Genomic DNA, 23,865 nt, shown 5'->3' on the forward strand with positions numbered 1-23,865 from the left:
TGAGACCTATTCTGTATTCTGTAAACCTTGAAACCAGGCTGCAGTGAGCACTTGTTTTAAGAGTCTGCTCTCTTCTGGAGGCAGTTTGCATTGCACATTTAAAGTACACCTATTCCCCTATTGCGGTTTAGAATATCGTCGTTAAAACTATCATACACGTTTCAAACCATTGATATAATGAAAACAAACTTGCAGGTATGGGATTTTACTGTGGGTAAAACAGACTATATGTGCAGGTATTAAATGGAGCTGAGGAAATATAGCTGATACTCTCTGTGTAAAACCACGCTAAAAATCCTATCCATGTTGCCATATCTTTGAAACAAACACTCCACAAAGTCGTGTATTGCTGTGAGTCGCCCCCCCCTCCACTCATTTATTTCATTATTTTAGGGTGAGGTTGTTCAGCCCCGCTTCCACACTGCGGAAAAACGCTCCCCCCCAATCGTCCTGCAGTACCGGGCGTCGCGCCGCCAGAGGCCGCTGTTTCCCTTCAGTTGCAGCGTCTCCGCAGTGCTGCTGGTGGACGAGGAGTGCGTTTGATTGTTGCAGGACTCAATGGCGGACAGAGCAGGGTAGTCGCTGTAGCGCCGAGGACAATAACACTTCGACTGGGTGAATTCCTGGCGTGACTAGCTCCGCCGCGGCGTACCTCCGGGTTCCACCGCTGAAGCTGGCTCTCTTGTGCACAACTGACGGCGACGGGGACGCGGCGGCAGCGATTTTCTGCTGTTTTCGGGCACACTTGAGTTCTAATACCGAGCGGAGAAGTTAACACTGTTGACGGCGAAGAACTGAGGGCAGCTAGCCTGCGAGCAAACCATGGGGGATTCTCTAGAACTGATAGGGAAACGCTTGCTTTTGCTCCTCGACGATGGCAGGTCGGCGAACGGGACCGAATCGGAGAAAGCTGTCTGGGCGAAGGACTGGCTCCGGGGGACCGTGCATGCAGTTAGCGTCATCGGCCTGACAGCCCCGCTGGTGAACGAAGGAGAGGCTACGACATCCTCCGGGCTAACGGTGAGTGTTTACATACAAGTTGTGTCCCACTAAATCCACGTCGGATACTGTGTGCAAGGCGTGCCACCTACTTTTAGACATTGGGACCATTAAGAACGTTTCCGTAAATCGCAGTTGAGCGAATTACTCGCGCATCCGCTCCGAGACGCAGTCGCCGGGGCAAAGCTAAACTCGAGACCGGGGACTTTGCGGCCTTTGCTTTGTTTAGCTCTTTAGCGCTCGATTTATGTTAAACCAAGGACATTGCGTGAGTAAAACTTCCGAAGAAGGTTCGAACCAACTCCATACGGAGAATTTGCAGTGTTATCACAAGTTATGTGTCATTATAAGGTTACGCGACCGCAACAATTAACATTAGCTCCCAGCTTTAGCTCACCTTCCTCTTGTTCAAATCAAGGCCTCTTTAATTAAAGTCTGCTTTACTTTTAATTCGATACAGTATTGCAGTTATGTTTTAAAAAAAAGAACAATGTGGTCAAGTTTTGTTTAGTTTGCACAAGAGTACTACATTTCATATCCCCACGAACAGTAAGAATTGGGCTGATAGAGATTGACCTACATACCTACATAAAGCTGCATGTTTGTTTGTTTTCTGTAAAATGTCAGAGCTTTTCACGTCAACACCAATGTTTGTCTTCGGTAAAAACAGTTCAGTGTTCATTTTCCATTTTCAGTTTGTGTCATTCAAAAGGCTCGTGTGAAACTCTAATGGTGACTTTAGTGAAAGTGTGTCTGTCATCTTTATTCTCACCCTTTAATGCACTTTACACTCATTCGGGTTTTATTTTCACTTTCACTTTGCTCGAACATCATTCTTTCCCCGTCAAACATCAATGATCATTTGCAATATTGATTTACAAACCAAACTAGTTAAAACGTCTATAACATGTCCAATAATGTGTGATTGTGGCTTTTAAACCAACAGCGTGTGCTTGTGTTATTTTGCCTTGTGTGTTCCGATGTTTCTCCCTGTGTCCTCTTATTCAAGCAGTTTCAACAGTTGAATTAGGAAACCGGATAACCGGCTGAGGGCTGTTAACTCTCATATCTATTTACCCAAAACATGGACCTTTTTCATCCACCCAGCGCTGCCAGACAGGTTAATGTGTATATTCTCCATATCCTCCCACTTCCTTTTGTCACCACAGGGCAGCTCTCTGGTCGTTCCAGTGCTTTGTTGGTGTTTTGTAGTGAATGATAAGGAAAGCGGGTTGATAACTCAGTTTTTAATATTGTTACCTCGCAGTTAAACCATCCCGAGTTCAAATTTGTGCACATCGTTCCCACGCTGCTCAGAATTTGCTCGAGACGTTTCCTGGAAAATCTTCACCGTGACTGGATCCTTTATTTCTTCCATATCGTTTCTCTCGAAAGGACGTGTGATGGTGTGAGTTTCTGAGATCCGATCTCGCTCCGCAGCTGTACAACGTTGGGGTCTTGGCCTACAGATCTCACGTGGCTCGATAGATAATCATATTATTGAGTTCAGTATAAACTGTGCATCTGTCTGCCAGATTATTAAAGTCAGCTAAAATGTGAAAATCCATATGTATGACTCTACATCCTTTTACTGATGCAGTGCAACAATGAAAATCCTGCAGGAGGGGAAAGAGGGTGACCAGCCATAGATACGTGACTGGAGGATAACATGTAAATGTAAAACCATTGGAGAATGTCAAGATTAAACAGGACGGAGGCGATTCCCAGTGTAATAATTATGCAGGTGGCCACCAGAGCCCACTGGCATTACTGCAGTACCTGAGAGAACAGGAGCTGATATGAACGAATGCTTCTCTGTCCTGGTTTAAAACCCTGCCTTCTGCCCTCTAACTAGCTTTGGTGAGTTCTCTTCGGTGCACATCCCTTTATCACGTGTCAGTATTCCACCGCTGAGGCAACAGGAGCTGCAGCAGGCTTCGATTTTTATAAAATGTATGTAGAAGAACCTTCTTCTGGGGGTTGTTAAAGAAGCCTGTCTGGTTAATATGCATAGTAATCATTTGGATCATCAAAAGCTAGACAATTGCCTTTTAGTAGAGCTTCTGCCTGATGTCTTTCATCAAATGACCACAGTTTTTCTTAAAACTTTCCAATTGACTTGACACAGTTTTATTCAGATCAGCATATATTCCAATTTATTTATATCAATGTAAGCACAAGGTCAGAAGATTGAAGCTAACAGAAATGTACTTTAAACAGGTCCGGTATAAAATTTCCATAATGTGCTGACTGCTATCCAGCGAGCCGTTGACCACAGAACCTTCACCCATCCTGGGAGACTTCAGGAGGCTCCCCCCAGCCAGTTCACTGGGTTATAATTCGGTTCATAGTGTATACAACATTTTAAACATGTTAATCTCGGTGACACTGGACCTGAGCAGGAACATTTAATAACTGATGATTGAATAAAGTTGGGTTGGTTCACACATTTTCTGAATGCACCCAGTCGGTCTGTGTTTCAGCCTCGTGTCAGCCACATTTCCAGCGTTATGATCATTATAATGGTTCCTTTAAACTGTCTGTAAACATCTGCAAAACTAGTGTTTTGGGGCGTTCAGGAACAATGTGTTGTCCTTAAGCAGTTGTTACTACAACAGGTAATTGGATTTATTACTCTTGTTATTTATGTAATCTTGTCTGACGAGGCTTGAATTTGCTTTGTTAGAGATGCGTTAATCATGTTTCAGTTCTGTCTTGATGCCGTTTGCGTGTCCCTCATTGTTAACAGTATTTACATATTCATGTCCTTGCATATTTTTCTCAACAAACTGCCTTCTTCAACAGTAGTAGAACAGCAGGGCACCATTTAAAATAACTTACTGGGTCGTATGTGTCGAGTTTCAGAGGTTTTCTGCAAAATTGTGTTGCAAGGGGAAAAATACTTGATACATAAACCTAAAAATCCTTTTGAAGGGTTGTTTTCAGTGTGTAAAACAAAAGTTTTCAAAATCATGACAGCTTTATGGTACCTTTACACTTGTTTGACTTTATTTTTTCAATTGTAAGTAGTTTTTATCCCAGATGTTGGAATATTTTAGGTACTTTAATAAACGGCCAGGTAATTCTGTTGTTATCCTGCTAGTTGGTCTGTGGATCTACACTGTTAAGTCATTTTATTCCAATATTTCAGGTTTTTTAAATGCCTTTGGGACTTTTTAGTTTCCAGCTTGTTTAGTTCTGGAGTGTTTGTGTTTGTGTTTGATTTGGCCCTTGCTGTGGCAGTAATCCCTCTCCTCCATGTTCTCCTGCAGGTCTTTGTGGAGTTTGAGAATGCCACCCAGAGGCGTTCCTGGGTGAAGGTGTATGATGAAAGAGTGAAAGCTGTGATGGTGGAAGACTCCATCGTCTGGATCAGTCGAAGCGACCGTACTGGGGCCACCGGAGCCTCAGGCTCAGCCACACCGTGCCCTGCTCTGGTGAGTGGGATAACACAGGATGGTCTGGAGCTTCTCATTGTGCTACCAGTTAGCTTTCAGTCTTAAGCTATTGGGTCGGCCCCTTCTCCCCCAGTATTTGCACTTTTTTTCATGTTTGATCTTTGTGGAGCTGAATTGGCAGTTGCATTCCACCTTAAACAGCAGGACAATGAGCCTCCAGCAGCCACGGCCACGCTTGCTCATGTTTATAACTGGCTGCTTTAATCCCTGCGGGGAGAGGTTACGTTATAATGGAACAGTGCCCCCTCCCTTTCAGAAGATGCAAGTCATCTAACATTGCAGCTCACAACACGTTTGGATATTTCTCATCACCAGTGGACTGTGGTAACCAATAATAGTTCAGCATTTTTGGTAAATTTTTCTTTGGTCATAAACACTGACCAATTCGAGGAAGCTGCTTTCTTTCAGCTGGTAAAATACAGTATTATTAGTAGAAGTATTAGCATTATTATACAACCCGTGGTCACAGTAAACAGAGCAGTTGCAGCCTCTGGGTCTGCAAACGCAAACATTTGCACTCAAAAATCGACCTAAATACATTAGGAAGTGCTAGGTTGTGGAGTTTGTGGTCTAACTGCAAAACGTTCCATGTAGTTGGAGCAGAAAACCTAAAAGCTCTCCTCCCCATTTCTGTTTTGACCTTAGGAAGAGTAAAATAGGAGTAAACGTCTCGAGATGAGAGACTGTACGCCCCATTTTTCAATATTAAAAAGGATGATGAATAAAACTGAAAAGTCTCAAGAATAACTTTGCAAATCAAGACATACCGATGGCCGAGTCGGCGCACGTATAGAAATGGCCATTGTACTTTAGTATAAAAGCCACAATGATGAGATGGAGCTCCACAGTTTCTGATAAAGCTCAGCTCGTTAAGACACACTCTGTCCTGCTCGAGACATTCAGCAGACGTATTTCTAAAGAAATCAATAATCTGAAGAAATCAGACTCCACCTGTTCCTGTTTCACAAAAACCAAGGCAAATTTTTCCTTTTACCGGAACACGTTAAGAACACGTTGCAGTTTCAGTTGTTTCTGCACTAATAAACACATCCTGCAGATGTGCAAAATATGACCGTGTCGTCAGCATAAAGATGAATAAATGTGCAAGGCAAATAGCAAAGGGCCTAGCAGTGAAGCCTGTGGTATCCCCTTCTGCACCAACTGAATCTCAGAATAAATCTTGGTAAATACCGGAGGAGGCGTTCCTCTCACGTGGCCCTCTCCATTCAATCGTTCAACTGTGGTGTGACCCAGGCGAACCGCCAACAGCAAAAATCATGACAAAGGAAACAACAATGAGGAAGGAGATGAACACGGAAGAGAATCTTCTCTCCTACAGCTCTGTGAAGTGTGCAGATAGAAGAAGAAGTTTTTTCCCACCTGGCTCTTTTTTTTGTTGCGATCTATCGCTGCAAGCTGCATCTGTGTAAACATCAGCCTGTTAATTGTGCACTGGCGAGGAATTCAAGTGCCTCAGCCAGAACATTTCTCTCAGCAAATGGAGTTTAAAAAAAAAGAATATGTCATAGAAATGTAAATTATATTGCTTTGAGAGAATACACAGCATGGTATTGGTATTTGATGGCGCCAAAGAGTTGTGCTTTGTCTTCCTCAGGTGTTCCGCTCCCTGGTGGACAGAATTGGGTTGGGTTCACTGGTTCCTGTGGAGTATTTTGGAAGCAGCAACTGTGAGTTCCTTCCTGATAGAAAACTTCTTCAGAGGTTTGAGGTGCGTATTTTTGGTTTGAAGTTCTTGTCAAACATTTGTGACAGTCATTTTGTGTAGCTATGCCAGTGGCTTATATATTTCTTAAAAACGAAGAAGTGTTTTTGGATTTAAAGGTGCACGTTACCGTCCTGAATGATCTAATTTACGTTGATGTTCAAAGTAAATACCAAATAAAACGGAGCAGGCTCGCTCCTTCCCCGGTGTTTCCGTAACTCTCGCGAACAAACATTGGAGTCACGTTTGATTTGAATTCTTTTGGTCATCAAATGTAATTCTGTGATGTGGAGATGTGTTGACAGTGTGGTTTGTGTTGTTGTGCAGGTGGATAAAGACTTGAGGCACCCTCTGTTGCTGGAGCAGCCCTCCCTGCAGGCTGCCATCTCCAGCTGGCACAGTGACTTTGAGCTCCAAGAGATCTTCAGAAAAGGTTAAACTGTTGCGTCTCCGGGATTTAAGTTTGTTACAGTGTCCATTATGTTTCTAAAGTGATCATTAAAAGTATGTATTATCAAGCTGTTTGTTCTAATGTTACTGCACTTAATGTTCTGTTGCTATATTTTTATGGCTTCCTGGATCAGACTGCATTAATCAGCCAACTTTCAGGAATATTTTTATGTGTAGAAAAACTCCTGAAAATTCAATGTGGTAATCATCTTAATCTAACATGGGGACTGTGGCTATTATATACCTGAGACTGTAGTTATTGTAGTTGATCTGTGGTCCAGGGCTGTAGATTATAGCACCAACACTTGCTGCCTGGCTGAAACCTCAACACAGACGTAAAGTTTCCACTCTGGTTATACCAGCAGCACTAACAATCCCTGAAATAATAACCGTTACCTGTTTCTCCTCACAGGGTCATACACCATTCAAGGACGCAGGGTTCGTGTGTACCAGCCAGAGTTTGAGGAGTGCTGGGCAACTGGACTGGTCTCCCAGCATGACCCCATCTCTCACATAATGGAGATTACCTTAGATGGGGTAAACCAAACAGGAATCACTAAGTTATTTGATGTTGTTAGCACCATTGAGAAAGAGGCTGAAAAACATGCTCAAAGAAATGTGGTTATTTTGTAAAATATTATAAAAATATTTATTTTCAGGGGGAAGAAAACCATAAGGTGGATCCTCGCGTGATCCATGTCATGCTTTCAGAAGAAGAGGTAAAGTTGCTAAAACACACAGGAAAAAACCTGAAGATGTATCATTTAACTAACGTCCTAACCCCTCTCCCTCGATAAGCCTGCCAACAACGGTCAGCCCAGGAAGGACAGTGACGTATTGAAAGGGGACAGTGGACGAAGGCGCAGGACGGCCTCCGAAGGAGAGGATGACCTTAACTTGAAACGGTTTAAAGGAGCCGGACATTCAGAAGCCGACGGCCAGATCTGCGGGGACTTGAATGAAAGAGTGAGCAGCACAACCAAAAATGGAAGCTCTTCAGAAGGAACATTTCCTCAGGGCAGAGAGATGTGTCCCAGCAGCAATTCTTTACCCCAGCTGGACCAGACCATCCTCGCTCCTTCTCGTTACCCCGCCCACATCAAAGAAAACGGTCGCTCACTGTCAACACAGGGGGCTGCTGACTCCACCACTGCTGTGATTCTCACCCCCAACCCTCCTCCGCTCAAACCAGCACCTTCTCCCTTCACCACATCTTTTCCCTCTCTCGGACAGATGCCAAGCCTCGTCCCTGGAACCACAGCTCCTAAGACCTCCCCATCCCCACAGTCGGAGCGAGAGGAGCCTGCCCAGTCAGTTTACTCCAAAACAGCTGCTCTTGTCTCCCCTGGACCGGTCACAATTTCGTGGTCAAATGACAGTGGCCCTAGTGTGGCACTCTCTTCTTCTGTTGGTTTTTGTCCTATCACACCCAGCTGGGGCAGACACACTGAGGTAAGACCGCAATGATCAGATTTGTCTGTATTTTTCATTTGTATTTGCAGCGCGTGACTCTATTGTTTCGGTGGTTGATGTCGTATTATGTTACCACAGTGTTTTGAATTCCAGGGTTCTAAGATGACTCCAGGGTTCCCTGTGTCCCAGACTGGGCCTACCGTCTCTGTTTTTGGAGATGCTCCTGCCCAGACAAATGGAGGCCCTACATCGACCTCTCAGGATCCACAGAGGCCCTTTGGTTTTGGTTTTGGCGGAACAAAGCCTGATGCTCAATCCCGGCAAGACCAAAACTTGTTTTTTCAGTGTATGACCCAGAATTCTGGCTCTAATCCCACCCCAGGTGCTGGTCAGACTCAGTCAAAAGACACCAATTATTTCTCCGTAGTGTCTGAGAGCCTGAGTAAAGAGCCCCCTAGCCTTTTTAAGCCTGCAACCATCACAGAAGAGCAGAAAAAGTCTGAGCTGCCCAAAGTGCCTGAGACCCATCCAACAAGAAATGGTGTGCTCAATAAACCTTCATCAGTCTTCCAGGGTGTAGCTTCTACAGGAGGGAGAAGTACTGGTTTAAGTGCTGGTGGAGCAGTTGCAGCCTCTGGGTCTCCAAATACTTCCAAGCAGGGAAGTAATATTGGGACTCCTTCTGGGGTCTTGGGCCTGCAGTCTGGTTTTAATGCTACAGAGACCCACCAGAACATCTTTTTGCAGGCTTCCAAAGAGCCTGCCAATCCCTTTCTGGCATATAGTGAGAAAACATCTCATACCACCTTTGCTGACCTCACCGGGGCTGAGTCACAGGGCCTCGGCCCTGCCTCGGACAATAAGCCAAACCTTTTCACCATGGCAGAGCCGCCTAAAGGGATTCTGCCATCTCCCTTCCCGACACTCTCAGAGTCAGCGTCTCCGAACTCTTCTTCCTCCCCAGCGTCCGCCACATCACAAAAGTCACAAATTGATGGGACTGTTGTAAAGGAAGAGCAAGAAGTACAGGAAATGCCTTCTTCCACCTCTGGATCCCCCATGTTTGGAAGCACCAGCGGAATGGAAGAGGTTCCTGCCTCCTTTGAGCAGAACCAGTCACAGAAGTTTACTCTGGAGGAAAGAGGCCAATCATCCAAACGAGACTCTGATTCCAGCAGCAATAGTGATCTGTCAGACCTGAGTGAGAATGAAGATGGTCCAGAGAAAGGTCAGATATCAGGAGGACCTCAACACTCCTCCAAGGAAGGAGCAATTGGCAATAAATCTAAAGTCCAAGGGGGAGTTAAGGGCCGTCCTCGAAATAAACCTTTTAAAGGCAAGTTTCGTCGTTACCCAGCCTCAGATTGTATCACTGTAATGAAAAAACTTGTCTCCTAATGGAGTTCACACTGTTTTGACTGTTTCAGTGGGCCAGTCTGTTCTGAAGGACCAGAGCAAAGTGCGTCGTCTGAAGCAGTCTGGTGAGTCGTTCCTCCAGGACGGCTCCTGCATCAGCGTGGCCCCCCACTTGCACAAGTGCCGTGAGTGCCGCCTGGAGCGTTACAGGAAATATCGATCGACAGAGGATGACAGTGACGATGAAGATGACCCAAATGTGGCCTGTCGTTTCTTCCACTTCAGGAGGTGCGTGTCTTTAATCCCCCTTTGCCCTTTTTCTACTTTACAGTGAACCAAATAGAAAAACAAGAGAATGGGTTTAACTTTTTTGCCTTGACCAGGTTGGCATTCACCCGTAAAGGTATACTGCGTGTGGAAGGGTTTTTAAGTCCCCAGCAGAGCGACTCGATGGCCATGGGTCTGTGGCTACCTGCACCAGCTATCCAAGGGGGGCTTGACCTCGATACATCGAAGTACATCCTGGCCAACGTGGGGGACCAGTTCTGTCAACTGGTCATGTCTGAGAAAGAGGCCATGATGATGGTGGAACCTCACCGTGAGTCCAAGGACCGACCCAGTGGATTTACTCTCCTGCAGATAATGTGTGGTTGCTCACATTCGGTTGTTTGTTGTTGTCGTTTTCAGAAAAAGTAGCATGGAAACGTGCTGTGCGCGGCGTCCGAGAAATGTGTGACGTCTGCGAAACCACGTTATTCAATATTCACTGGGTGTGTCGCAAGTGTGGTTTTGGAGTGTGTCTGGACTGCTATCGACTGCGCAGGAACAGGCCCAGGGAGGGTGAGTCTGGCTGGAGGCATGAGTTGACTTCTTCTGTTGTTACGTGCAAAGAAATGTGTCAACAAACTCAACCATTTCTGATATCTCTGGGATTGAGGGCATTGATATCATACAGGTTGATGTGTGCTTTCTCATAGACGTAGATGAGGTTCCAGAAGATGAGGTGTTCTCGTGGTTAAAGTGTGCCAAAGGCCAACCGCACGAACCACAGAACCTCATGCCCACGCAGATCATACCGGGGGCAGGTAACTGATTTTGATTTGGTTTTTAGTTATTTGGTATGATGCCCTATAAAAACTGCAGCCTACTGTGGAAATGGCAAGAGCTGTAGTGATTTTGTTGTCTTTTCTTCTCTCAGCTCTTTACAACATAGGTGACATGGTGCACTCAGCCAGAGGGAAGTGGGGCATTAAAGCCAACTGTCCTTGTGCCAGTCGACACACAAAGCCTCTAGCTCGCCCTAGTGCCCCCAATGGAATATCACAAGTAAACATGATCCAAATCAGGTTTTCTTATTTCGAGTTTCCTTATTATTGCAGATTAAATAGTCTCTGATGAACGATTTTGTTTGTTTCAACAGTCGACAACCAGCAGTGGAGCAGCAGCCGTTGGCTCTAATTCAAAATCAGAGGCTGAAACAGCAGCTATCAAAACAGAAACGTCCCAGTCTGCAGCACCATCAGACAGCGGGGGAGGTGAACATATAGGCAGTAGCAGTAGCACTACCAGTGGTACATCCTCCCCCAGCAACCTCACCCACTCCTCTGGCAGAGAGTCACGTTCATCAGGAGAAGGCAACAGCTCTGCTCTGCACTGGTTGGCAGACTTGGCAACACAGAAAGCAAAAGATGACACTAAGGGTGAGCATCACCGCTCGGTCAAATATATGAATTGATAATAAAGTGTAAATTTTACCCTCTCCTTTGGTGTCTTTTCACAGAAGCTGGTTCCCTTCGTTCCATAATGAATCGAGAAAGTCGCCCCCCCTTTGGTTTGGACTCACTCAGTGCCCTTTCGAAGCCTTCTGCTTCCAGCCCGAAGCTGTTTAATAGCTTATTACTGGGCTCCAGTATGGCCCAGTCAAAACCTGAGGGGTCCAGTTTGCGGGACTTACTGAATTCTGGACCAGGCAGACTCCCTCAGGGCCCCGGAGAGAGCGGGGTACCATTCCCCTCCGTGTTCACCACAGCAGGCGTATGTACACCTGACAAGGATGTAATGAAATGGTTGATGTGTAGAACCCATCAAGGAAAACATCTGACGTGTACGCTCACACTCTCTCTTTGACCCGTCAGAACGACAAACTCAAGAGCAGCCTGCCCAACTTCCTGGATCACATCATCGCTTCGGTCGTAGAGACCAAGAAAGCGGAAGGACGGCGCACTGGGGCGTCCGAGGGCAGCGAGCTCGGGACATTAGGTGGCCGCAAAGAAGGAGTGATGGGCCTGAGTGTCTTGGAACCGCACACGTCACATTCCTGGCTCTGTGATGGACGACTCCTCTGTCTGCAAGATCCCAGCAACAGCAACAACTGGAAGATCTTTAGAGAGTGCTGGAAGCAGGGTCAAGTAAGGACCTGAGTGAGAAAGGTTCTGACATTTGCAGATGCACACTTCTGAATCTTGGCTATTCTGTTTCTCTTGAAGCCTGTTTTGGTGTCGGGGATCGACAAACGGTTGAAGTCTCACTTGTGGCAGCCTGAGGCCTTCAGTAGGGAGTTTGGGGATCAGGATGTAGACCTGGTCAATTGTAGAAACTGTGCTATCATCTCCGACGTGAAGGTGCGAGAATTCTGGGACGGCTTTGAGATCATCTCTAGTGAGTACAGGTTTCTCATTATTCAGTTTAATTGATCCACATAGAAATATTGGGGCTTTGTGTTTCCTTTACTGCGCAAATATGCTACTGACACTTTTTTGCTTTGATTACAGAGCGGCTGCAAGATCCTGAAGGTAATCCTATGGTGTTAAAACTAAAGGACTGGCCTCCAGGAGAGGACTTTAGAGACATGATGCCTTCAAGGTAAGGAAACCAGGAAGTTGTTGTGATGTAGAAAGGAGACTTTCAGATAGACCAATGACCTCCAAGTAGTGGAAAATCTCTTAAAAGGCAGTAAAGTTGGTTAATTAGTGATTGCAACAAAACGCTGACCTCAGCTAAATTTGTGTTACCCGGAGCTAAATGTAGCTGTTTAAGGGCAAAACTAACTAGTACGCAAATGGCTGAGCCACTAATAAAGGACTCTCTTCCAGTCTGTTTGTGTAAACGTTGAATGTCATAATACAGCATTAAAGATTTAAAGACTGCTCATTTAAAAAAGAAATCTCTTAATGAGAAAAGCTTATTTTCCCCATCAACATGATAGCAGCTTTCAAATGTTATATTACCCCCCCCATCTTTGAACACGCCATCTTTATTCCCTTGTGAGCTGGAGCCTCCAGTTTAAGCGAGTTTTCATCTCTTTGGTTTTTGTCTCATGATGTTCCAGGTTCGAGGATCTGATGGAGAACCTCCCCTTACCCGAATACACAAAAAGAGACGGTCGACTAAACCTGGCTGCACGGCTGCCAAACTTTTTCGTGCGTCCAGACCTCGGACCCAAGATGTACAACGCCTATGGTGAGATCAAGTGGGCCAGCTAAAGCGCTGTTTCATCTTCCACCTTCCCCGGGTTCTCCAGCGTCGCTCTGCCTCCCCGCAGGTTTGACCTCATCTGAAGACAGGAAGGTCGGAACAACAAATCTCCACCTGGATGTCTCGGATGCCGTCAACGTCATGGTCTACGTTGGAATCCCTCACGGAGAAGGGGACGAGGAGCAAGGTCGGTGCACCTACGTCATGCACTGGATTTCATTTAGGGGCGTTTGGAGGCTCAGTGCTAGTTGTAAAATACTCTTTAAACCCAGAATCTCTTCTGGAATAAGTTCTGATTTCTGATATAAAAGATGAACGTGAAGAGCCAGAGTCGTTTTCTTGCAGCTAATTTGCAAGCTGCCCCCGTTATGTCGGGGCCGTTTGCACACACGCTGCGTGTTACTGTGACCCCACGGTCGGTGGGCTTGAATCGGACCGCGACAATCCCCTTCGTGGGTCTCACTCGTTTTCAATGTGGCAACGTTTCTCATCCACAGAGCCAGATATCGATGGACGCAAAGGTCTGTAGACTTTCCGTTGTACCACTTCAGTAGCATGTCCTCCTTCTTTACTAACGTTCCTTTCTACCCCTCCGATGTCCATCCACATCCTTCTGTTATTGTGTTGGTCGTAGTAACCAGAGCTCTCAGACCAGTCTGCTACCCTGGCATGATGACTCCATTTCTGTGTGCACACACACGTAAACGGCACAGTCTGTTTCATGCAGACGGCTCTGGTCATTGAAGAGCACTCAGGTTTATCTCCCTTTACCCCCTCCTGTCACTCATCCCAGTGACTGGCACACACACACACACACACACACCCTGCTGCTACCTCAGGGTTGCAACTGCTGTCCCTCATCAGGACACTCGCTCAGGTTCATGATATTTCCAGGCTGCGAGGTCATCGGCTCTGTGCTGATCCGTGCAGTTGGTGTTGGGGTGCGAATGTGAACGTCGTCTCAGTGTTTGTGGTTGTGTAGTTGGTAATTTTTGCCCCGGTGGATTTCAACTGGTCCACCCTGGGGTCCGTCTGCAGGCTCGGCTCAAACGGGGACGATTGGAACAATTTTGTAGTTCATTTAAAAGGAGGCTCGTTTAATGTGCTGTATTTAAAGCCAGTGTGTAGTCTCTTGGATTAAATGTGCGCACGATATCAGGAGAATCAACAGAATTCTGGGGGAAGGAGCTGCAGTCCCGTCCTGGGTCATAAGGGACCAGTTGATAACCACGTTTTCACATCATTTCTATGTGAAGTCAGCTTTTTAGTCAGTACAAGGTGTATTTTAGCAGCTCTGCCCTTAATCCTGGGTCCTGTTACGCTTATCGGTTACATGTTTACACGATAAATCCTTAAATAAGCAACAGTTGCCTTTAATGTCTCAGGGTGATCCGATCATGGTTTCTGATGTTTTGGTCATGTGTTTCAGAGCCATTTGCCCTAGACCAGGACATCTAATAGTTTTACTAATTGAAACAAATGCATAAACCTAGAGGTCGCCCTGAATGAGCACGTGTTTTGTAGGCTGAGATGAACCGGTGAATCTGTGGTCCACATGGTTCTGATTCTGGTATCAGCTGGTTTAACCACACATGAGCAAAGCAGCAGCTTTGTATGGCTGCATATATGATCGGAGCACTCTCTCCTGGATGCTTCCATCATGTTCTGCTGCTGATGACCTTTGGTGTTCTGTATGTGTGGTCTTTGGTTGTTTATGTTTGGTCCTCCAGAGGTCATGACCACCATCGAAGAGGGCGATGTGGATGAAATGACCAAGAGGCGGGTGTACGACGCGAAGGAGAAGCCCGGTGCGCTCTGGCACATCTACGCCGCCAAGGATGCTGAGAAAATCCGAGAACTGCTCCGTAAGGTCAGCGACGGCTCGATTCTGTCCACGCTGACATATCCAGCGGTGATAAATGAGCAGAAGCCTGGCGATAGGTTACTTATTACTGCCACTGTTTGTCAGGTGGGAGAAGAGCACGGGCAAGAGAACCCCCCAGACCATGATCCCATCCACGACCAGAGCTGGTACCTGGACCAGGTGCTTCGCCGCCGGCTCTATGAAGAATATGGCGTCCAGGGATGGTCAATTGTACAGTTTTTAGGAGATGCGGTATTTATTCCTGCTGGGGCTCCACACCAGGTCCGACATACCACCAACACACTGAATAATTCAACCTTGCTTGGTTTCTTTTCTTCAAATATATTTGTCAATTTCCCCTCTCAGGTGCACAACCTGTACAGCTGCATCAAGGTGGCAGAAGACTTTGTGTCTCCAGAACACGTGAGACACTGTTTCAGACTGACCCAGGAGTTCAGACATCTCTCCACCACTCACACAAACCATGAAGACAAGCTACAGGTTGCTGCCCCTTTCCTCTCATCTACTTTTAGCATCGCACTAGAGAACAGGAGTGTTTCAGTACTAAAGATCAATACTGACAGTTTAGGTGTCAAGTGTTGCCCCGGAGGTGCGGGGTAACTGAATAATTCAAGTTTAGCAGATGCTAATGTCAGACTGGTCGACTCAGATGTGTTGTTGCTCGTGATCGTATTAGTGTGGTGATGCTAATCTCTATGACGTTAGCAATGCTACCCCAGATGTAGCAGCTAGCCGTTCAAACACGAGGTTGAGCTCTATCTGTCATTGCCTCACACACTTCCTCCTGTTGTTTCGCTCCCCAGGTGAAGAACATCATCTATCATGCAGTAAAGGATGCTGTCGGGACACTGAAGGCTCACGAACCCAAACTAGCACGTCCGTAGTGTGTCTCATGTAAGACCGTTGTCGTGTCCAGGCTCGGACGACCACTCCACTACTACACTCAGTATGCATAACATACCTACAAACAAGTACAGGCTGCAGGAGCAGCGTACTACCATAGAACGTAGGTCTCCTATTGAGGGACGCAAAAGTCTCTTGTTGGGCCAGAAAAGCTGATTTGAAATGGGGGGGGGGTTAGTTAGCCTGGATGAAGGAAGCCCTTTATCGCTGTCACACAGTCGCTCAAACTTGTCTAGTTTTCCAGTTTTGTTTTTATGTTTTTTTTTTGATTAACTCTGTATTTAAGGTCAGTGTGTTTGTTCTGTTGTTTTAGTGTACATGTGAGATTAAAGTGAGGTAAAAGCTGCCGTGCCTTCGAAGCAGAGGTTCAGCTACCGTACCAGAGACTGAATAAATGTGATTATGAGTTAACGCTCACATGTTCATGACCGGTATTCTTTTCTTCTATACGAGTGAGGTTAACCTGTTTTTGTAGGGTTCTTTTTGGTTGTTTTTTAACAGCTGATCGCTTCTGCCAAAAGTGGCTCCGATGAATTTGCCAAGTGGCGGAAGCAGACCAAAGTTTTGTATTTTTTGTTTCACTTTTTGAGGAAAAAAAAAAAAAAGTTTTACACCAGAAATTAAAGATGAGAAAGACTGAAAAGACAGTTTTTTTTGTTGGTGTTTTTTTTTCTTGGTTACCTCTGTCTCATGACCTGAATGGATTACAGACCTCCAGCAAGGACGTTCAAGAATCTAAACTACAGCTGAACAGAACTACTGGCCATTAACAGTGTATCAATATATATATTGATCTTAGCAGTCTGTTTGATTTTCACAATAAAGTTTACAAAAACTTACGTTTGTCTTAGTATTATTGAGCATGTCTGTATCCTTTAGGAATGGAACAACTCTTGACAAAGATCATTAGCTGTCCATAAAGTGTTCCCACTTTATTGATAATGGATTTTATCACCGGGTCTGGAAGTTATGAGCTGGCTAATAAGAGGCAGGAAATGCTGATCATGGGCGGGGGAGCACATGGCTAAAATCTGGTGGTGTGACGGCTTCCGGAGGGGCTGTGACCTTTTGACCTCCCAAGGTTTTGATCAGAGGTGACCTGTGTAACCGTTTGAAGGAGTCTTCATCATAGTTTGGCGGAGGTCTGCGCTGTCCGAGTGCTTTTCCTGTTCGGTGTGTATCAGCGCGGGGGGGTGGACTCGCCGACACGGCTGCGGCCCCTTTAAGAGCCCCTGTTTGCGGCAGATGCAGCGGCGGCCGCTCGGCTCCGATCCAGAGACTGCAGCATCCTCACAAGCTGTCGGGACCGCACCTGACCGCACGCAGCAGCGGGCGAGGAGCCTCCGCATCGCACCACATCCGGCCCGGGACGGGAATGGGGCCGCACCACTGACGGGTTTCCCAGAGGCGACGAGGGCTGACGGCCGCGCGGCGAAGCAAGATGGTGTCGTGGATCATTTCGCGGGTAGTGGTGTGAGTACGGGCCGGGTTCTGGGCGACTCTCCCACCGTTAGCCGGCGTCATTCACCGGCCGTTTCAGGCTCGGCCGGCCGACCCTTCCCCGGGGCTTATGTGCCCTGTCGCCCGCTTTGTTTAAATGCAATGTCGTGTGACCTAAATAGGCTTTTCAGGCGGGTATTTGGGCGACAGCCGCAGCTGTTTGTGAGGACAAACGCGGCTCTAATTGACACGATGATGCGGTGGATTCGGCTTCGTTAGCATCTGGTCGCTAACGTCTGTTTGCTAACCAGTCCGGGCGAACCAGCGTCCTCACGGCACAAAGCGACACGGGCGGCTGTCACCTCGTTAATGGGGGGGAGCGAATGGCGCGGCTTTAAACCATTAAAATGCTCATGTAAACTGCACATGTGCGCGGTGGTGTTTACATGTGACCGCCCGTCACCTGATCGTTGGTGCGACATTAAAGGGACCTTTTAATAATGACACCAGCTTCTGGATTCTGCCCCGTTCTGTCGAGCTCTGGAGGCCCAGTGTTGTGGTCCACCTGTGCACCACATCATCCTGACGGCGGAGATGACTGGGCTGAATAAGCCAGCTGCTCCCCCCGCGTCCACTCCCCCCCCCCCCTCAGCTGCTGGAGCTTTCCACTGGAAATGAAAAGGCTTCGTCACAGTCCTCCTGCACGTCTGGATTACATAAGTGGGGAAATAACACGTCGGCAGCCAGTTTGCTCCCAGCTGGCTTCTTCTCCACCTGTGCACCGTTCTAGCTGCGGCACCTTCAGCCCGGGAGCTGGACCTGGCCCCACACAGATGAGGCGACGCTTTAGACACGTCCTGGGACACGGGACCTGCTTAAAGGTGGAAGAATCTGCCGGGAGCGTCAGCGCCGTTCCAAGGCGGGCCCTGTTTGTTTAAGCTGCAGCCGCTGGTTTACATTGTAACTCCACAAGAACAACAGGCGGCCTTCTGAACCCAGCGCTTCCTGCCGGCCCGGAGCTCCGTCGTCGGCATCCTGTCGCGTCAGGGATGCAGCCATCCCACCGTGGACCCGAGGAACACGTGGCGGCTCACCTCTGGCAGACTCCCGCATGTTTCCCACTGTCCCAAAACACAGTCCCTCATCTGCTCTCACACACTCGGAGGATTTGTTGTAAGAAGAACCAAAACGCCACCTGTCATTGACCCCCGTCTGTCTTCTTGTTGTGTTGCAGCCTCGCATTTGGGACTCTCTATCCAGCGTACTCCTCATACAAGGCCGTCAAAACGAAGAACGTTAAAGAATATGTGAGTATGACGCGCCGGGCTAGGCTGCGTTTTCCCACCCGTCGTCCACCGCTTCACTTCCTTCTGCTCTTGGCTGTGTTTGCCCCCAAAAAGGAGCAGAATTGGGTCAGCGTGCATCCAGCTTAGTCTGGCTTAAGGTTTGCACCACTACAGGGAGCATCCGCTGGTCCAAATGTCTATTGATGACCGTGTAATGGATCATTTATAGCTGATGACTGCAGCAGTAACACTGCTAGTTGCGTAACTGCCCGATGGGCTGCACGCCGCAGCGTTTAGCGCTGCACGCCGCAGCGTTTAGTGGCTGTAACGCTGAGATATCGGCTTTAAACGAACATCGTCTTGATCGAATCCGTTTTTTCTGAACGCGGAGCCGCCCGCTCCCTCGATACCAGCGTGATTCACGTATTGGAATTTTCTAGTCATGACCCGACCGTTTGAACGGGGGAAGTTTGCGATCTGGTATCGCAGCAGGACAAACGGGTCCCGTTAACGGGTGATTGTTTGAGAGGGAGCCCCTGCGGCGGCGCAGGAGGAGCATCGAGCTGCTCTCTTCGTGTCCTGAGATGAGGTCCCCCTCGGACAGTTAAGAGGCGAGGGGTCCAGAAGGATTAGACAGAAGGGTGGAAACGGTCTCCTGGCAGGCTGCCATGGCAACGCCCCTCTTACAACTTCGGAAACCACGGAGGCTGAGAGAGTGGAGGAGGCCATTTTTTAGCGCTGATGTTTTTATCCCCTTTTCTTCCCTTTGACTCATTTATAATGAGCAGAATGATTCAGCTGCTTCTGCGCCGTCTCCTTCCGATCCGATGCGTCCAGATCTTTGAATATTGGCGTTTCCCTGAGAGCTAAAGCATGTGGTCGCTCCGCCCAGACGGTGCCCTACATTCCCTTTGTCTCCAGGAGGTTCGCTCTGTACGCTGATGCGCTCTGACATATGTAGCGTCCTGTATTAGCATGTGCGCCCCACGTGTCTCGGCACATGCACGCCGGGCGCTCTGGGCTTTCATGTTCTATTTCTGTGTTGTCTCACTCTCTGTGTGTGTGTGTGTGTGTGTGTGTGTGTGTGTGTGTCCAGGTGAAGTGGATGATGTACTGGATAGTGTTTGCGTTGTTCACAACAGCTGAGACGGCCACAGACTTGTTCCTATCATGGTGAGTCACGAGCTGCTTGTTACTCTGCGTCTATGTGGGGGCTGAGCTAACTGAACAGTCTTGTGAGACCCCCCCCCCCCCCTTGAAATGGGGATCAACTTTAAAGTAACCCAAGAAGGTGTTTAAGGCTCCAGCAGCAGAGGCTGAACACAACTGTTGTCAATAAGTCTCCATGGGCTCGGCCATGACTGTCCGCCCCCACCGGGACTCTTTGGAAGGGTTGTTCAGTTTCCCAGGGTGCAACACGTGAAAATGCTCTGCAGACGCTCCCATGAATCTTCTCGTCGCTCAGGTTTCCATTTTACTTTGAGCTGAAGATCGCCTTTGTGATCTGGCTGCTGTCTCCGTACACTAAGGGCTCCAGCGTCCTCTACCGCAAGTTTGTCCACCCAACCCTGTCCAACAAAGAGAAGGTAGGACCCAGCTTCACCTGGTTCTCACGTCTGTCCCGGCTTTCACTGGCCTCTGATGTGGCTCCGTTGCCTCCTTCCTCCGTGCTGCAGGAGATAGACGAGTACATCGCACAGGCCAAAGACAGGAGCTATGAAACCATGATGAGGTTTGGGAAGAGGGGCCTCAACCTGGCTGCTAACGCGGCAGTGACAGCAGCCAGCAAGGTGGGTCGCCGACTCATTCCAGACCTCTGTAGACGCCTCAGATGAGATGAGATGCAGCCGGGCTGCTTCAGTGTCCCCTGAGGGCTCATGTGTGGTTCATCAGGAGGTTTAAGATTAAAATGCTCTTTAACACGTGGTCTTTTGGGTGTTCAGGGTCAGGGGGTGCTCTCGGACAAGCTGCGGAGTTTCAGCATGCAGGACCTGACCCTCATCAACGCCGACGACGAGCTGGGTCTCCACACGTCGGAGCCTCGCGTGAGACGGGAGCCTGCGGACGACATGAGCTCGGGGGCCAGCACGCTGCCCCGGGCCAGGAGCACAGCTGGGCGGCAGAGTAAGACTTCTGAAATGTGACACGTCATCGCCCCCAGCCCCCCCCCCTGTCCGCCCACATCTGCGAATATATTCTGTACATGCGTGTAAAACAAGAGCTTTATTTCTCTATTCGTCTGAGAGGCCGGGTCTGGTCGGGACAAATGGAGTCTTGTGATGTCAAAGTTTGCAGGGTGGCTGTGGGAGGAATGGGGGGGGGGTGTCTTTAGCTGGGGGTGAAAGCATGTGACTCCTGTAGGAGGACGGCGTGTGCTCGGCTGCCAGCTGGCTGGGTGTGTGGGACGAGGTGTGAGCGGAATACAGAGGGCAGCTAGCTGTGGGTGAAGGGGTGATGTGGCACATTTAAATGTCTGCAAACAGAGAAGCACCAAACAATAATACAGTGAGTTGTGCATGGAGAGGCTCTTTTAAATGGCAGTGACCAGACACTGTAAATAGAGGTGGAGATGAGCTGGGCTCCAGGATGAGGGTAGGTACAGGATGTGTTTGGCCCTAACCTCATGTAATCGCAGCGCCACACCTTCCAGTCGCTGACCATGTTTTTTTTGTTTTTTTTGTTATTTTGTTTGGCTTACTCCTGCAGCTCGCTCCCTGGCGGCCAATTCGCTCGCTGACGACGCCTCCTCCCAACACGGCTCTGACCAATCGGACACGAGGACCGAACACTCCGATGAGGATGTGGTGGAGAAAGCAGCCAAACGTGGCAGCACTGCCAAAACTACCAAGAAAACTGCCACAGTCAAGACGGAGGTACACACACACACACACACACACACACTGTCATGCCAGCGCTGGGGTCCGTTAGTGTTTCGTAGAGCTGGACTTTTAGTGTTTAATATCCGGGCTAAAACTTTACAACTTTGTGCTGCTTCTGTTTCTCCTTTTGGAGACGGGACCTTGACCAAATTCATTCCATTCAGAGTGTCCTCAGGTTAACCTCCACTTATTTTTTCCTTTTCTTAATGGCTTCTGATCAAGTCTGTGCATGACGGTCCAGCTGAAACACTGCCGGGAGAGTCGATATCCCCCTGTTTTCTTTCTCCTCCCTTTTGTTGTTTAACCAGCCATTAATGACTCTTCGCCTTCTCCCTTTTCCCCACTACAAGACTCAAACTAAGCCGGTGAAGAAGCCAGCAAAGAAAAAGAGCAGCGCCAACACCGCTGAGACGCCCCCGTGAGGCCAGAGCAAGGCTTCCATCAGCCTGACCCCCGCTGCACCCACGGCCAGCGGGGGCTCCTTCCTCTGTGGTCTCTACACACACACACTATTCACTGTATATATCAAGCACTGATCATGTGTCACTCTTGCTGGCTTGTTTATTGTGATTCATCTCATCTCTGATTTAAGCGTTAAGGCTTACTCTTACTTTTTTTTTTTTTTTTTGAAGTCTTATTGTGTAATCCTCTTCAGGTTTTCTTTCTGGATTTTAATCCTCTGACCCACATGAAGGTCCTTATATTTGGTGAGAACATAAGCTGGTCTTGTGTGGTTTTTCCAGCCTTATTGAGCTTCCTAATTCATGTTCTGCTTCAGGTATTGTGAGTTTTCCATTGGGGCTGTGTTTCGTTTAGCTCTCCTCACTAAACCAGGCTGCTCCTGTGACGATTTATTTAAAACGGTGTGACTCTGTGTAGATATCAGAGGCCTGCACTCACACATGCACAGTCGCCTCAGTATTGGCAGGATGGGATTGGATGGCTGCATTTATTTTCTGCTGTGGACTGAATCCCCCTTTTGGCTTCCGGGTTCTTATGCTGGTAGCCTGATGTGTGAATGCAGGGGGAGGCCCTCCAGAGCAGTGGCTTGCTGGTAACCAGCATTTACCTGGAAGAATACCACCTGCAGGGACCAGTTTAAGCTGTCTTCCAACAGCAGAGATGAGGCAATGTGAAAGAAGTGGGTAACGGTGTGTGTGCTCCACCTCTTTCTGACACCCACTGGACAATCTCCAACATGTGGGAATAGAACTCCTGCAGGAAATATGTATGAGCACACGGACAGTTCCCGATGATGCGTTTATTTTAAAGGCTCCCTTCATTCAGAGACACACACACGCACCTTCTTTTGTTATAAGACTGGATTTGTCTCTGCTTGGACGTAATTCGTCCCTTACATTTCCGGGCCTCTGTATACCTCTGAGTGAGTCGGGCTCTGTGATGCTCAGACCTCACCTTTGGTAACGATCATCCGCTCCTGATGATTTGTTTACATTTGGCTTTGTTTTTGTAGACACCACCCATGTTTTTGCTCATCATTACACCAGTAACAGCGATTGCTTGTGTATCCAGCATTATTTATGTGTGTGCACATTGGAGTCTATACCGGTATATCCTCCCCTGTAAATCATCTGGGACATAAAGCCAGGTTAGCAATTATTAAGCGGACAGGAGAGTCGCAGTGTCATCTCTGCTGTTTGAGAGCTCAAGTGAGACCAGGCTGTGGGTGAGACTGGACTTTGGCTCCTCTGGTTGCCTGCTGCTGCAGCCATCCTGGGACAGAGGACCTATTGAACTGTGTGCAGTGCAGCTTTGCGCCAATAGGGGGCGACAAACCCACACCTCCGCCGAGTTAACGTGTAAACAGGATGTATATAATTAACTGTACAATAGTATGAGCTTTGCTTGCCTTATTGATTCTCTGGGCTTACACGTAATTAATGTTATCATTTGTGCTTTTATCTTTTATTTGTTTTTTTTTCTCATCTGGATGTTTTAGAAACCAGATAAAAACGTTGGCTTTCTCAGATTTAGGTGATTATTTTATTAATGACATGTTTTTATTATTCTCAAGTGTATCAGTCAAGTCTTGGTTAGTAATTTGGCTTCTTAAAGAAGAAAATTTGATTTTTAAAACGGATTCAAGTTCAAAGCATTTGTCCTGTTAGGATGGAAACATATATTGTGTTCTGGACATCTTTACATATTATCTTAATTGAATTGTATAGGGATGTTCATCTGTGTATTTGTGCCAATACTCAAAGCTCATTGGATAACTGTGTGTGCAGAGATGACACTAACATGTCATTTATCAGAAATAAAAGCCACTAATAAAGAAAATGAAATCAGCGTCTTACTGTTGAAAGCAGAGAAAGTGATTTTAATGAACCTGTGATTTCAATTTAAAATTGTGAAGAGGATTATGACCCAAGTGAAACTGCCTAAACGGGAACTGAAGCTCACACACACACATTAATCTGAGCACGTGTGTCCTCACCTGACGTCGTCATCGGCCACACCCACCGCGGGGGCCGGAAGTGTTCAGGTTTGTCGAGCCCCGGCCTTTTCCCGTTGTGGAATGCAGCAGAGGTGTGTGGACAATGGAGCTAATTCACACCCTGTTCCCTCCAGGCGTCGC

The 23,865-nt window shown here is 47.6% G+C and overlaps 2 protein-coding genes across 5 annotated transcripts; both read left to right on the forward strand.

Annotated features, from left to right (window-relative positions):
* Nucleotides 1-514: 514 nt before the first annotated feature.
* On the forward strand, nucleotides 515-16,500 carry kdm3b (lysine (K)-specific demethylase 3B). 4 transcript variants are annotated; one of them, XM_011610701.2, is made up of 26 exons: nucleotides 518-1,020; nucleotides 4,272-4,436; nucleotides 6,073-6,186; nucleotides 6,508-6,613; nucleotides 7,043-7,167; nucleotides 7,290-7,349; nucleotides 7,429-7,596; nucleotides 7,864-8,082; nucleotides 8,197-9,379; nucleotides 9,471-9,687; nucleotides 9,783-9,997; nucleotides 10,087-10,239; nucleotides 10,377-10,484; nucleotides 10,598-10,725; nucleotides 10,820-11,099; nucleotides 11,180-11,433; nucleotides 11,535-11,807; nucleotides 11,886-12,057; nucleotides 12,171-12,261; nucleotides 12,728-12,858; nucleotides 12,941-13,060; nucleotides 13,371-13,394; nucleotides 14,604-14,743; nucleotides 14,843-15,019; nucleotides 15,104-15,238; nucleotides 15,562-16,500. In XM_011610701.2, the coding sequence occupies exons 1-26, from the start codon at nucleotides 823-825 to the stop codon at nucleotides 15,640-15,642; spliced, it is 5,037 nt and encodes a 1,678-aa protein (XP_011609003.1). In that variant the 5' UTR covers nucleotides 518-822; the 3' UTR covers nucleotides 15,643-16,500. The 4 variants fall into 4 exon arrangements, with proteins under 4 accessions (XP_029702790.1, XP_011609003.1, XP_011609002.1 ...); XM_011610700.2 differs by having other exon boundaries at nucleotides 7,429-8,082; XM_029846929.1 differs by lacking the exon at nucleotides 13,371-13,394 and having other exon boundaries at nucleotides 7,429-8,082.
* A 348-nt stretch (nucleotides 16,501-16,848) lies between these two features.
* Nucleotides 16,849-23,575, forward strand: reep2 (receptor accessory protein 2). Its single transcript, XM_011610702.2, has 8 exons — nucleotides 16,849-17,134; nucleotides 18,336-18,408; nucleotides 19,484-19,560; nucleotides 19,853-19,973; nucleotides 20,064-20,177; nucleotides 20,331-20,511; nucleotides 21,094-21,260; nucleotides 21,617-23,575. Exons 1-8 carry the CDS (start codon nucleotides 17,103-17,105, stop codon nucleotides 21,686-21,688), a joined length of 837 nt encoding a protein of 278 aa, XP_011609004.1. The 5' UTR covers nucleotides 16,849-17,102; the 3' UTR covers nucleotides 21,689-23,575.
* Nucleotides 23,576-23,865: the final 290 nt, after the last annotated feature.

Source organism: Takifugu rubripes, chromosome 14 (genome assembly GCF_901000725.2).
Source record: "Takifugu rubripes chromosome 14, fTakRub1.2, whole genome shotgun sequence".
Lineage (NCBI taxonomy): Eukaryota > Metazoa > Chordata > Actinopteri > Tetraodontiformes > Tetraodontidae > Takifugu > Takifugu rubripes.